Source organism: Panthera leo, chromosome B4 (assembly GCF_018350215.1).
Source record: "Panthera leo isolate Ple1 chromosome B4, P.leo_Ple1_pat1.1, whole genome shotgun sequence".
Classification (NCBI taxonomy): domain Eukaryota; kingdom Metazoa; phylum Chordata; class Mammalia; order Carnivora; family Felidae; genus Panthera; species Panthera leo.
Window position 1 is genome coordinate 62,280,869 of NC_056685.1, and position 16,059 is coordinate 62,296,927.

The window sequence follows — 16,059 nt, forward strand, 5'->3', positions numbered from 1 at the left end:
CAAAGCAGGATGACTGCCCCATCGTGCCCCTGCTCCCGCACATACGGAGCCAGTTCTGTGCCACGAGTGCACGAAGGTGAGTAGGAAGTGAAGGGAAATACTCCTAAGCCAGCATCACTTCGGAGCTCACACAATATCTCTGCTAAGCCCTTCCATGATTTGAAGGAATGCATAGAAACAATGCTCCCAGTGTGGTATCTGGAGAAGAAGACAGCTGAGTATAGCCTGATTTAGCCAGGATTCACTTACCCCATAGACAAGGGGTCACTGTGATGATGCGATTGATGAATGCACATTCCTGGTTTTAGGCTCAGGCTGATTGCTGTCTAAATCCCAGCTCTGCCCTCATTAGCTGTAGGACCTGGATTAGATGTTCTACCGCCACGAGCCTCAGTGGCGAAACCTGTGAAATGTGCACACGGATCCCTCCCCCCCAGGCTCCTGTTAGGGTGCAGTAAAGGCACACAGGCTTGGAGAAGTATCTGGCACAAGGGCAGATGCAATAAATGTTAGCTCTACTTGCTCAACGTTTCGGCCAGATTCCCATCTGGAATTGCCACCGGATGCCTCACAATTTACTTCTCAGCACAAACAGAATGCTGTCCCAGTGCTTCTACTCCATCTGAAGAGAAAAGGGACTTGCAAGTTCCTTTCTGGTCTTTCTCTTCCCCTGCACTGAAGAGATCAGAAACTCGGAGTCATAGTTAAAACCACAGATTCTTGCAGCTACAGAGATTTACGGGATCGCCTGCTCCCACCCCTTATTTCAAAAAGGAGACTGAGTCTCAAGGAGGTTGAATATTGCCCAAAGCTGTTCAATTGCAGGGGTGGAAAATGCGTTATCTACTTCTGATTCATTATTAATTTTATACCAAGAAGCTGAGCTTCAAATTGGCAGTGGGAAATTATGTCCCTGGGCTAATAATTAATAATAGCTAAAACTTATTTCGTCTTCATGGGGGTCTAGGTCCTATGTTAAGTACTTATATGCATTCTCATGTTTAGTACTCATGAAAACAAGTCACAGTATTATTTCCACTTTGTGAGTGAGTAATTAGAGGCAGCGAAAAATAAAATTGTTTTCCCAAGGTCACACACTGCTACACGGTGTATAGATCCAAACTCACTAAGTTCTACAGCTCCTGGTCCTGAGGAGAGATGCAGACACAGCGTGACAGATGTAACAGAAAGTGCTGGCTACTGAGTTCCCACTTCACAGAGCTTACTGCTCCCAACCCTGGCAGCCTGGTTCCGTCTGTAATGGGAGAGTGATAGTGCCTGTCCCCTGCCCACCCTGAGCGGGCAGGTGTGTGAGGCCTGAAGAAGAGCTTAGTAATTCATCATTCAAGTGTCAGTTTTTCACAGGCTAGTCACCTGTTGGAGGAGAGGTAGCAGAAAGGTTGGGGGCAGAGAGCAGCAGGCTGGGTCCTCGAGGGAGGGGAACACGGGAGGAAGACTCTAAGGCAAGCTTCATGCCCCCATGGAGCTTCCTGGCCTGACCCTGCAGGCCACAGATAAGTAGAGAACATGCATATTCCTCTTTCTGCCCTTCGTGTTTCCCCTCCTGGTTGACACAGGGCTAAAGATAGACTTGAAAGCCTCTGACGATCTTTAACAACTCACATCCCAAATTTAGCCTCGGTGTCAGGACAAAATTGATCTACTGGATTTAAGATAAAAAAATTGAGATGTTTGGTCCCCTAAGGTAACACAATGCATGCTAGGAGAAATTTCCAATGGTTACCCTCATTTCCCTCTTTTTCGAAAGTTTTTTTTTAACTTTTACAAATGTTTATTCATTTTTGGGGAGAGAGAGAGAGAGAGAGAGAGAGAGAGAGAGAGAGACAGGGTGCAAGTGGAGGAGGGGCAGAGAGAGGAGGAGACACAGAATCCGAAGCAGGCTCCACGCTCTGAGCTGTCAGCACACAGACCGATACAGGGCTTGAACTCACAAACCGTGAGATCATTACCTGAGCCAAAGTTGGACGTTTAACCGACAGCCGCCCAGGCGTCCCTCAAGTTTTTATTTTAATTCCAGTTAGTTAACATAGTGTTATATTGGCTTCAGGGGTACAGTGTAGTGATTCAACACTTCCTTGTTCATTTCTTTTATTCTTATAAATTGACTTGTACCTTCTTTAAGCTACATCTCCAGTGAAGAGCTGCTCCAAGTCAGCACCTGGCACAGGATCTTAAGGAGACCAGACTGCAAATGGGGGCAGGGAACGTTTGTGAAGCTTAAAGGAGGGGGGATAATTTTCAGGACAGGGGAGACCGCTGGATACTCTAGCACTTGACAAAGCAGTCTGGCATGTTTAGTTATCCTCTGTCAGAAATATTTATGCAGGGAGAGAAAAAACATTCCAATTCTTTAAGAGAATGTAAATAAAACGAGGGGTCCCGTAAAGCTTGCTCTCCCTCACAGTGCTTCCTGCACAGACTGTCTTCTGGCCTCACCGGTGTTTACTGCAGCCATTACAGCAAAGAAAGGATTGAGGAAAGGGACGCTTCTTTGCAAACCATACTGTGGGTTTAAAACAACTCACTCATGCTCAATTCATTTAGCAATCCCAGCATGAATGAATAGAGCTTTGGTGGGGGAGAGATACTTAGAAAAATATTTTAACAATTAGCAATCTGTTTATACACAAATAACTTTCAAATCTTGAGGAAATAGGTAAACATTCTCATTATTTCCCAGATAATTCAGTTTCGTGCAAACATTGAACGGAAGATAAAAATGCAAATGAAACCATATTTTAGATACACTAGGAGAGTTCTCACTTTAAAACCTCCGTGATATTCCCTGAAATGAAGTTTGCAGGCTTGTATTTCACATTCGTTGACAAGAGGCCAGTGCGGCTATGCACTGCGGTTCACACGGCATGGGAGGGTGGTAGGAAAGATGGAGGAAAGTGGCAGCATTTATGGAAAGTCCTAAATGCTAAGACATTTGGACTCTGTGTGTGTACATAATGGGCAATCAGTGAATCTCTCAGGCACCCCTCAATTTATAGGGAAGGTGGGAGAGGAGCAGATGTTAGAAATAGAAGGAAAAAACAATGTGTTATGATACACGCAATGAAATAAAGAGCTTCAAAACAGGAGGAGGCCAACATTGTCATATTCTTCACTTCAGAGACATCAGGGGAATGAGAGCTGAACGAACAGGTGAGGAGGAAGGAGAAGCACCAAATGCTAACCATTCTTGCCAATTGACAAGAGAAATTTCAGAAAGAGTTAGGAGAACAGCTTGAGGGAATAGCTGAACTGAGAAAGATTCTCTGGAGGAACCTTGTGTGGGGGAGTGGGATACAGAAATTTGTGGAATGGGAAAAATCTGAAGACCTAAGAGACGGCCCACAATAATGGATGGGGGAAGGGGAAAGAAATAAAATCAAGAACACATGTGGATTTTGCACTAATGCCTACTAATGGCTAAAATAAAAAAGACTGACAATACCAAATGTTAGGGTTTGAAGCATATGGATCTCTTACCATTGTTGATAGGAGTGCAAGTGGTACAATTACTCTGAAGGACAGTTTGGCAGATTCTTAAAACATTAAAGATACATTTACTTACCCACAATTCTACTCCTAGACATTTACCTACAAGAAATGAACGTACAAAGACTGGGGGACCTGAACAGTCATAACATGAATATTCATAATCACTCAAACCTGCAAACAAACCAAGTATTCAGCCACAAGAAAATGGATAAACAAAATTACAGTATATTAACACGATGGAATACTACTCAGCAATAAAAAAATGTAATATGGAACCACATGAATAAGACTCAAAACACTATGATAAGTAAAAATATCCAGATGCCAAAAAGTACATATTAAGGATCAACTTTCAATGAAGCTCTAAAACAGGCTAAACTAATCTATGGTGAAAAGAATCAGAATGACTGCCTCGAGGCGGGAGAAATTACTGGAAAGAGGCACGAGGGGTCTTTCTGGAGTGATTTCAGGGTCTTTCTGGGTCATTTCTGGAATGCTCTATGTTATCCTGGAGGTAATTATGAAAGTATATAGAACTGTCAAAATACAGATTTGTGAATTTTTTCCATGGTAATTATGCCACAACCTAAAAAAATACAAATAAACAACACATAAATAAGATGTAAGCACTGGCCTTGTTAAGGAGGTAAGACAGTGTCTCCTCCCTTGGAAGAGTAAAAGAAGAGATAGTCTGTCGACATGCAGGGAATTTTGAGATAGGAAGAAGGGAAGCTGAAAAAATTGACCCTGAATGACTTGAATGTTCTTAGTAAAAGTAAGGGATGATGTCATCTTCTGCATGTGTTTATGAACATGGAGGAGGGGAAGAAGGATACATGTATTAGGAAAAGGAAAAAAAAAAGGAGATATTATAGGATCATAAGGGATGAATCTCTAGCAGCTTTAACTCCTGACCCTGTTTGGTTTCACAATGCTCTCTTCAGAGTTTTGTTAGCTTTGTTTTTCATCCCTAATGCTTGACAGATTACATGACAGTCTAGAGCATACATTCCTGACAGAGGTGAAAATTGCTTCTTGGATTAGAGGTAGTGCTGTGAAAACAATATTAGATTACATATAAAAAATAAAATTAGATAGGACAATGGTTTGTGGTCTCCCAAAGCTCAACCCCTATGTAACAAATCTTATTCTTGAGTATTCATTAGGGATGGAGGTGATTAGGAAAAAAATGCTTTAAAAGGCTTCGAGGGTGAGGGTGGCGGCTAATAATGAAAACGAGTTGAGAAATATTGATCTACAGAAAGCAAAATGCAGGCAATGGGGTACACTGAGTTAGGAGCCTGGTCAGGCAAGTAAATGATAGTCAAGGTGTGAAAGAGTCTATGTTGATGTCACATGCATGAGTGAAATAGATAAATTAGAGATGAGATTATAAATTATGAATATAAAAATCAGAAAGAACAGAGATTCTAATAATGGAGAAGAGCAGGGTCGGTAGGAATGAGGGAGTAAGAGGGGAGTAACACTGGTCGTGGAAGGCACAACAATACTAAGGTCTTAAAAGAAGACAACTTGGAGGGCGCCTGGGTGGCTCAGTCAGTTGAGCATCCGACTTCGGCTCAGGTCATGATCTCGCGGTTGGTGAGTTCGAGCTCCGCGTCAGGCTCTGTGCTGACAGCTCAGATCCTGGAGCCTGCTTCAGACTCTGTGTCCCCCTCTCTCTCTGCTCCACCCCTGCTTGAGCTCTGTCTCTGTCTTTCAAAAATGAATAAACGTAAAAAAATTTTTTTTAAAGAAGACAACTGAACACAGAGAAGAGCTAGAAGGTGGCAGGTCAAAATCATGACCCCATCAGAGGGTTCGTAGGGACAACAGAGGGTGAAAGGGAAGAGGGGGGAGAGGTAAGAGGTTAAGGTCAAAGAGGAACATCAGAATTTAGGTGATACAAAGTAAAAAGGTCTGTGTAAAAATCCCATGGCATGGCCATGTTGGTGGGTGCCCAAGGTAGAGCAGAACCAGAGGGTCTGGGGGTAAAGCTGGCAGAAGAAGTGGGTGACTGATTAAGTTGGGGAGGGGATGTAATAGGATTGAGACTACACATAAATAAGGTTGGAAGTACCGTGAATACTAACAGATCACCATGGCGGTGGGGGCAAGGAGTGAGATTTCACTAGAAGGAAAGGGTGCAGAACTTGCCCACCCAAAGCTGACATCCTAATGTAGCGGAAAGGAACTCCAAAAGCTTTTCTTTATCCAATGGGCTGGCATTTTGAATTCCCAGAGGCTTCAGTTGAAAAGGAGAGAAGAGAACTACCATCTTGAATGTATGAATTCCTTTTTATAAAATAAAAGGTGGTGTAGCTAGTATCAAAGCTATAAAGAAATTTATCCCAAACATTTAAATTTATTCAAAGATAATGGTCACCCTTCTTTCCATGTCCTTTTATTCTTCAGAATTTAATTTTCTAAAGTACCAGACTAAAGAAAATCAAACGTATTTTTTCCCAAATTCAACTTATATATAGTTCAATTATTGGATATCCCATTTCACTTTCTTCTAAATTTGGATTATAATATTTATTATAATACCCATTAACACCCAAATCCTCTCATGTGAATAGAAGGTAGTTCTGGCAATGAGGGAGGTATGCTATATAATTCTTTAAGAGGGTCTTTTCGTATTCTGTTTCAGTAACAAACACTAGCAGCTATTTTCCCCAAGCAGTCACAAAAATATTTTCCTACGCCCTGAATGTAAATATTCGATTATATTCTCTTGAGCCATCAGGGACTTCTGCTCTTTTCAACCATGAAAAGTTTATGCTAATCTTGCCTATTTTCTTTTATGTTTTAGGCTTCAAGCAAAGCCAACAATAATTAATATAAATTAAGAATGCTGGCATGGATAGCTGCTCCTTATCAATCTGTCACACTGTACATATGCTGCACAGAATCATAATAGATTAGCTTCAAAGTCCAGTGAGATGGTCATGAAAGAGGCCAAATATATTTGGATAGCATTCATTGAAATCTATTGCTATGAACAGGTCTAAAGCTATATGTCATATAATTCCAAGAATTCAAGTGACATTTGTCCTCAGTGCCACACGATTTCTGGGATGGTCTGACAGAATCACATTTTATTTAGAGCTTCTGGCCTGGACAAAGACTTAATTTCTCTCTAAGTCAAAGTCATTAATAAAGGTCTATGCTGTGCAATACAGCAGCCATTAACCACACGTGGTTACTGAACACTTGAAATATGAATAGTCTGAAAGTAAGAAACATACACTGGGTTTCAAAGATTAATTGTAAAGAAATACACACTAGCTCAGTAATATTTTTACGTGTTCAATTTTAAAATTAATTTTTAATACGAATTACACACTAAAATGACAATATTTTGGATATACAGGGTTAAATAGAATGCATTATTATAATAATTCCACCTTTTTATGTTCTGAAATATGGCTGCTTGAAAATTTTAAGTCACAGATTCTGGCTCTCATTACATTTCCATTGGGCGATGTGGCTCTAGGCTGTATCCCAGTTTTGAGGCAAGCCACAAAGAGGCAGTCGAGTGTGGTCAGACAGCTCTAGGTTCAATTCCCATGCCTTCTGTTACTTCGCTAAGGGACCTTGGTACATTACTTCTCCAAGCCTTAGTCTCTTCATTTATAAAATAGGAATGATGACAGTGCCCTGCTCTCAGCGATGAGCAAATCTAACACTTGTGCCTAAATAGGTGCTTGGGTTCTCAGAATGCGTATTAAGTTCTAGATTACAAAAAAGGGCACAATTTAAAAAATTAGCTGCCTGATGAGAAACAGATAGGGCAAAAATCTTAAATAGCAAAATGGATCAAATCAAACAAAATTTAAAATATTCTTATTTATTTATTTATTTTTGTCTTTGACCCACTGCTAGTAACAGACATATATTAAGGTTAAGTAGAAATGAAACTCAGAGTTAACTAAATGTGGATTAGCTCTATTTTCTGAGTTACCTCTCTCTGCTACTGAGGGATATAATGTAAACAAATGTCACTATCCCCCCCCACCCCCCCAAAAAAAACCCATGACGGGTCTTTCTCCCAGAAGGCAATCACATGCTGTCAAATAGCTGAATATGAAGTAATTCTTGGAATGGAGAGGTATTTGGGCAGCATGGGTCAAGGTAAGTGAATAGAATAGGAATCCAAGGGCAGGCATTCAGTCCTAGGTCTGACAAGGCCTAGGCCAATGTCACACGAGATCTCTGAGCCTTGGTTTCTCCATGTGTAAAACAGGGATGCAGATGATAATACCTCTCACAATAGATTAAAGATTAAATAATGCATATGAAAACACTTACCTGTAAACCGGACAGTATTATATAAATGTTAACTATTAGCATGATTTTATTCTACTGAATTGTAAAAGGAATCTACATAGATACAGCCACTCTGCTTTCTGGTGTGAATGAAAAGAACAAAAGGCAAACAATGATGACTTTGTACAAAGCACTCAACTTCGCAGGACCCTGTTTCCTCTTCTTCCCTGTCTACTTTAAGGAGTCACGAGGAGGGCCTCCTCAAAAAAACATGCACTCAGAAAAGTACAGTCTTACACAAATGTAAAGCATTGTCTTTGGTTTGGATAATCATCAAAAGTTGATTTTGACAAAATCTCTGACAAAGAGAGAAAAAGTCCGATGCTCAGTATCCAGGAATCCCTCCTACTGTGAAGAGTAGCCATTGCCATGCTCCAAAAAATAATCCCTTATCCTTTTAACTCACAGATACTCATTCAAGCTAATAGTGGAATAATATGTGAATTGAAAAAGGAAGGTTAGAGTGTGCATCTCTTGTTCAGGTCTTGGCAAGATGAAATTTAAGGACCGTCTAACCATTATGTTCAAGTAGAGGCCCATTCAGCACAATATTGTAACCATAACTGCAGGACATCATTCCTAACAAGAACTGTCATTAAAGCTGGCTCTTTGGGGGAACAAATACTCATATGGTCTTTAAAATCAATACTATGTGGCACAAAAACAGACACATAGACCAATGGAATAGAATAGAAACCCCAGAACTAGACCCACAAATGTATGGCCAACTCATCTTTGACAAAGCAGGAAAGAACATCCAATGGAAAAAAGACAGTCTCTTTAACAAATGGCGCTGGGAGAACTGGACAGCAACATGCAGAAGGTTGAAACTAGACCACTTTCTCACACCATTCACAAAAATAAACTCAAAATGGATAAAGGACCTGAATGTGAGACAGGAAACCATCAAAACCCTAGAGGAGAAAGCAGGAAAAGACCTCTCTGACTTCAGCCATAGCAATCTCTTACTTGACACATCCCCAAAGGCAAGGGAATTAAAAGCAAAAATGAATTACTGGGACCTTATGAAGATAAAAAGCTTCTGCACAGCAAAGGAAACAACTAACAAAACTAAAAGGCAACCAACGGAATGGGAAAAGATATTTGCAAATGACATATCGGACAAAGGGCTAGTATCCAAAATCTATAAAGAGCTCACCAAACTCCACACCCGAAAAACAAATAACCCAGTGAAGAAATGGGCAGAAAACATGAATAGACACTTCTCTAAAGAAGACATCCAGATGGCCAACAGGCACATGAAAAGATGCTCAACGTTGCTCCTCATCAGGGAAATACAAATCAAAACCACACTCGGATATCACCTCACGCCAGTCAGAGTGGCCAAAATGAACAAATCAGGAGACTATAGATGCTGGTGAGGATGTGGAGAAACGGGAACCCTCTTGCACTGTTGGTGGGAATGCAAATTGGTGCAGCCGCTCTGGAAAACAGTGTGGAGGTTCCTCAGAAAATTAAAAATAGACCTACCCTATGACCCAGCAATAGCACTGCTAGGAATTTACCCAAGGGATACAGGAGTACTGATGCATAGGGGCACCTGTACCCCAATGTTTATAGCAGCACTCTCAACAATAGCCAAATTATGGAAAGAGCCTAAATGTCCATCAACTGATGAATGGATAAAGAAATTGTGGTTTATATACACAATGGAGTACTACGTGGCAATGAAAAAGAATGAAATATGGCCCTTTGTAGCAACGTGGATGGAACTGGAGAGTGTGATGCTAAGTGAAATAAGCCATACAGAGAAAGACAGATACCATATGTTTTCACTCTTATGTGGACCCTGAGAAACTTAACAGAAACCCATGGGGGAGGGGAAGGGGGAAAAAAAAAAGAGGTTAGAGTGGGAGAGAGCCAAAGCATAAGAGACTGTTAAAAACTGAGAACAAACTGAGGGTTGATGGGGGGTGGGAGGGAGGGGAGGGGGGTGATGGGTATTGAGGAGGGCACCTTTTGGGATGAGCACTGGGTGTTGCATGGAAACCAATTTGACAATAAATTTTATATATTTAAAAAATAAAATAAAATAAAATAAAATCAATACCATGTAATCCAGTTACCCCAAAAGACACTGATAGGACTTTATCCAGCCATTAAGTTACTTGGGCTCGAAGTTAGGACATAAACAGACCCAACAATGACTTTAAAAAAATGAGTCCATAGAGCTTCACATAAAGAAATAAGAGCTCATAAAAATAGCAGAGTAATATAAAAGCACTCTATTGACCTGCAACTAGTTATCTGCAATAACAGAGAACTCATTTTCCCCACATCTCTTGATTTGTTATTATTTTTAACGGGAGCTAACTGGTAATAAAATGGTTTTTCTGTCACAGTGTGTACCATTTCATTCATAGTTGTTTTTCATCAATCTCAATTTGTATCAAGTTGTAACAATAAATTATCTGATTCAAAAAATTACGTTTATTTGTTTTTTGCTGACTTATAGTTTTATTTCTTTCATTTTAAGTGTATTTTCCTCACATTTACTTATTTTTGTATAGTCTTCCTTGATTTTGTGCTCCTGTAAATGGATAAAGCCATTTCTAAACATAAAACTTCAGACTTGGGGGTGCCTGGGTGGCTCAGTTGATTAAGCATCTGGCTCTTGATTCCAGCTTAGGTCCTGATCTCATGGTTTGTGAGTTCGAGCCCCACATCCAGCTCTGTGATGACAGTACAGAGCCTGCTTGGGATTCTCTCTCTCCCTCCCCCTCTCACTATCTCTCTCTCTCTCTCTCTCAAAATAAACAAATAAACTTAAAAAACAAACAAAAAAACCCTTCAGATTCAGGATGGTACCTATCACATCATACCATATTAGAATGTTCTGTGATTAATCCACCCAATGCTTCTGTCTAAACGAGATTAGATAAAAACACACATTAACACACAAATTAGGAGAAAGGACTATTATCTATCTATATATGTAAAATTAAAGGAGTAAACAAGAAGGTGGAGAAGCTGCATCACACTGAGTTACTGAGATAATTAGAGGACAGTCCTGCTGGAGCACCTGGGTGGCTCAGTCAGTTACTCTTGGTTTCAGCTCAGGTCATGCTCTCACAGTTCGTGAGTTTGAGCCCCACATCTGGCTCTGAGCTGACAGTGTGGAGCCTGCTTGGGATTTTTCTCTCCTTCTCCATCTCTCTCTCTCAAAAATAAACAAATAAACATTTAAAAAAAAAAAAAAAAGACAATCCTGTTAGGGAGAGGCCAAAAGAACAAAGCAAACCATTCGCTTTAAAAGTACCAGATAAGCACTCTAGAAATTTAGAGATATGGAAACCAATTCAGTAAGTGTGTGGACTGTCAGCATCCTAACGAGCATCACTACAATCTCATTCCAAACATTTTCATCCTATTTCCACTTCTGATGTACCATCACCAACATACCAAGACTCTGTATTAATAAAAAGACAAGATGCAAAAGTATCCCTGTGTGCTTTAGTCTTCAGTGACACTAATCAACCTTTTACTGGGCAGTGACAGTACCCGGTGACTGGTGACTATACCTGGCAGGTCTTCGTAAGAGTAAGACTTACCATCACTAAGTCCAGGCAGACCTTACTTTGTTTTTTACTGCTAGTACAGTAAACACTGAACACAAGCTGTGGTTCTGTCATTTGCCTACAGTTTTAGAGCAGATTGCTCTTCGTGGATAAGTACTTTTACAAAGTATACTCATGGAATACCTGGGAAACACCTTTCCAAAAAAAAATTGGGAAATGTGGTATTCCATATTGCCTTCTTCAAGATTCACGGGGCATTTAGGATATTAAAGGTTCTTGCAAGAGGGGAGTCATCCTTGTCTAACTTGGCATTTCCTAAGTTTACCTGACCAAGGAGCCCTTCCCTATTCCTACCCCTCCACAGACAATCTGTGAACATATCTCAGAACTAACATGTCCAGAGAGACACTCTCGGGAAATACTCTTTTTGACTGCTAAGGGATAGAGTTAATTTAGACGAATATGACCTCTTCTCAAAGCTTGGAAATGTTTATTATCCTACTCTAAGAAGAGGACTGAAGCACGACCAAATGAGTGTTGAGAAAGAAAGGGGTGCCTAAAATGACAAGCGCACCTAATCGAAGGTCCACCTTGTACTTACTTGAGGAGATTCCCAAGATTGAAAAGAGCTCGGTTGTGCTGTGGATTTAGCTGGAGAGCCCTCTGATAGTAGATCTTTGCCTCTGCTGTGTCTCTTGTCAGCGTTCCGAGGTTGTTCAGGGCACTGGCGTGGCGAGGATACAACCTGAAAAATTAGAGATATTAAGCCAGGATTGTTCAAAAACTCCTAAGGTGGGCACAACAATTTGCTTGTTTTCCTCCCTCCTCCACCCTAGGAATGTCACAACCCAAACAAAACACTGAATTCTTCCTTTATTTTAATGGGTTGTCCATGTGAAATTTTAATTATGTATGCAGCTGCAGGCATATAAATGTGGCTGAGAAGTACATATTTGACAGGGGTATATGTAAATAACCCCCAAATGGTGCAAAAATAAACAGTATACAAATCTATCAGGGTTAACCAAATTTTAGTCCTTTGGATCCTACAATTACTTTCAATTTGCTTTGACAGAAAACCCCTATTGCCTCACCACTTCTGAGTTTCTGGGCTGGTAGGACTGCTGACCAGCTGCCCGTACAATGCCCACTATGTACATAAGATGCTGGGGGTTCTTTGGATGAGGGCATCTTCATGAACATATTTGGATTGGAAGATGAGTCAGACTGCCATTATTGGGAAAGGATAATACACACGATTTTCCCATAAAAATAAACTTTACTCCCGAAATGGCTTTTCATCTTGGCTCTCTTTTTCCATTTTACCCCTTCTCTCCTCCTATTATAATTTGGGTGGCAACTGGCCTGAGAGAGTTCTCAGAATGAAAATCCTGACAAACACTTTCAAAAAAATTAAGTAATGCACAATGAAGTGAAAATGGCATTCCCAATGTTCAAAAGCAAATGTAAAGGAGGACTGGGGATACATCAGTAAGTCAAATTTATGCTGATTAAGGAGGGAAGGGATTCAATTTAGTTCCGTAACTCAAAACCATAAAGAAGGTAAATCCACACAGCTACATAAGTTTAGTTGTTTCTGCTATATTTAGAGCAGAATATTTAGCAGACTAAGAGGTTCACTCCATCTCTGTCACCCAGAGTACTCAGAATAACCCTGTGAAGCTGCCTGTTAATGTAGGAAAGCTAAGATAATGCCCATATAAAAATAGGATGTGTACTTGTCAAGTCTCTTGACAATCAAATGACATGCCTGGCCTCTCCCACTCTGTTCCACACCTTCTAAGATCAATTATATTTGGGAGCAGAAGGGGGTCCTATTTAAAAGGCTGACAAGACAAGTCTCATGGTTTGTCTTTTTAAACCTTTGCTTAACCCAAAGTTTCCTAGGTTTATTTGACCATGCAATCCTTCCCTACTCCCTTTTAGAGCAGCGATGAACACGATGAACATCTCTAAGAACTAGTATTTTCGGGAAGACATTACAGGTAATGCTCCTCATGACCGTCAAGGACTCTTCACAGACATGTTATGCCCTCCCAAAGCTGGAAAGCCCTAATTACTCTCAATGGCTGCAGAGGCTGCTGGAGAGAGAGATATTATGAGAGGAAGTTGGGGAAAAGAAAACATGCTGGGCCAGCACATGGCACTATTGTTTGCTTATCTCTGGTCACCTTTACTCAGGCAAAGACAACCTGAGGTCCCTGGTGGTAGCCCCACAACCCCAAGCTTCACGATCCTGAAGTATGCCAAGTCCTTGGCCTGAGGGACAGCAAGTCCTTGGCTCTCTTTCTCTGAGATGCCGCTATGGGACATCAGAGCTATGATGAGAGACAGAATGTTCTTGTACCTGTTCATTCACTACATGCCCACAAAAGTCTCCTGAGAAGCTTATGTCTAAGAATGATTTTGGAAGTGGTTACAGAGAGGATATCACTGCCAGCACTCAAATTCTTCTAAAGATTTTTTATTTTTTTATTTTTTTTGCGCAGGTGAAGATGTTGAGCAAAGCTCTCTGACTTCCCAAAGATTTAAGGGATGTCCAATGAACTCAGTGAGAGCAGTTCTCATTTCCCTGCTGACCAGCTGTAACAGAAAGCTTTCCGGGGACATCTGTCTTCTTAAACCTTGATCTTTTCCTTGATTCTTTAGGCTTGGGAGCCCTTGAAACAAATATGTGAGGTGAAACCACTACCTATGGGAAAGACAGTCTAAATTCAATAAGATCTTCCACCATGGGCTCACCCATCTCCTGCTGCACCCATCTGCACGGTCAAGCAACTGCCCTCGGCACTGGCTCTCAGCCCACCTTCTCAAACTTTACGTTCCCTCATGATCCACTGTCACTTAAATAAATAGTCATGCACTTCCAATTTCACTGAGTACAAAAATGTTTCTCTCTCTCTCTCTCTCTCTTTTGAAATCAGAAACAATATAAATCCACACCAAACTCAAAAACAAAAATAATCAGTGAGAAGGAAATAAAAAACAGATATAAGAAACAGATATAAGCACTATGAGGGAAAAGGCCTTTTTATGTCCTGTGTTCCGAGAACCTGTCTGCAACTGCAGAACCATGAGGCTTAGGACAGGGATTCATGGCCAACCACAAATCCCTGCCAACCATGAATCAAGCCAGGGAAGATGCTCGGTGTTAACAAAGAGTCCTGATCCATCGAGGAAAGGGATTTCTAGCATCTACAGTGGTTTACTTAATCTAGTACCACTCATAGCCCTCCACTTGAAAAATGTGCAATATTGTTTATTCCTAATAGTAAGGGTTTGCTGGCAATATCCTCTCTCACTGGGTATCCGATTAGGTTCACCTAATCACAAGCAAGCACTGCATTATTTATAAAACAAAGCTGAATTTCATTAAAAGAGTTCTTCAATAACCAAGTCGGCAAAAAATACCACTCCTTATTTTGAGTCTTAGATAGACAGAAATTTTCTTTGAACACATACTCTTTTCTTGTTTACTGAAGATCTATAGAAGGACAAGAGTTATTTTGTGCTTTTACTTTCCAAATAAACTTGGGTTTGAATTAGCTTGGGTCTAATTCAATACTGAGGGCTCCAGGAAGGGAATTTTCTACTGGAAAAAGGAACAATTTAAGGGCTGTTTATGTTGCTACATTAATGATCAGAATAAATTTAGTCCATCTTGACTTTGACTTCTACAGGTATGTTTTACAAAAGTTCTGTTACTGATTGATTATTCCCTTCCCTATCTAAAAAATCTCAGCAAAAGCTTCACTGAACTAGAGTGGAGTGGTGATTTTCAAACCTATTTTTTTTTCACATTTTAGTAGCTTTATTTACTTTTTAAAAGTACCCACCCAACACCCTAGCAATCCTCAGTTTGTTCTTTCTTTTTTTTTTTTTTTCAGGAGTAGAATTTAGTAACACCCAGTGCTCATCCCAACCAGTGTCATCCTTAATGCCCCTCAGCCCTTTAGCCCTTCCCCCACACCCAACACCCCTCCAGCAACCCTCAGTTTGTCTCCATATTTAAAATCTCTTGGGGCGCCTGGGTGGCGCAGTCGGTTAAGCGTCCGACTTCAGCCAGGTCACGATCTCGCGGTCCGTGAGTTCGAGCCCCGCGTCAGGCTCTGGGCTGATGGCTCGGAGCCTGGAGCCGATGGCTCGGAGCCTGGAGCCTGTTTCCGATTCTGTGTCTCCCTATCTCTCTGACCCTCCCCCGTTCATGCTCTGTCTCTCTCTGTCCCAAAAATAAATAAAAAAAAAACGTTGAAAAAAATAAATAAATAAATAAATAAAATCTCTTATGGTTTGTCTGCCTCTCTGTTTTTATATTATTTTTGCTTTCCTTCTCCTATGTTCATCTGTTCTGTATCTCAAATTCCACATGAGTGAAATCATATTTGTCTCTCTCTGACTTATTTCACTTAGCATAATACATTCTAATTCCATCCATGTTATTGCAAATGGCAAGGTTTCATCCTTCTTGATTAGTAAGTAATATTCCATTGAATATATATACCACATCTTCACTATCTATTCACCAGTCAATGGACATTTGGACTCTTTCCATATGTTGACTATTGTTGATAGTGTTGCTATAAACATTGGGGTGCATGTGCCCCTTTGAATCAGCATTTTTGTATCATTTGGATAAATACCTAGTAGTGCAACTGCT

At 40.6% G+C, this 16,059-nt stretch overlaps 1 protein-coding gene across 1 annotated transcript in view; it reads right to left on the bottom strand.

The window, feature by feature from the left end:
* Nucleotides 1-16,059, bottom strand: part of TMTC1 (transmembrane O-mannosyltransferase targeting cadherins 1) — a 273,311-nt gene that overhangs the window by 44,584 nt on the left and 212,668 nt on the right. The window contains exon 12 of the mRNA XM_042946180.1: nucleotides 11,983-12,126. Coding sequence (XP_042802114.1) covers nucleotides 11,983-12,126 — 144 coding nt within the window. The remainder of the gene's footprint in view (nucleotides 1-11,982; nucleotides 12,127-16,059) is intronic.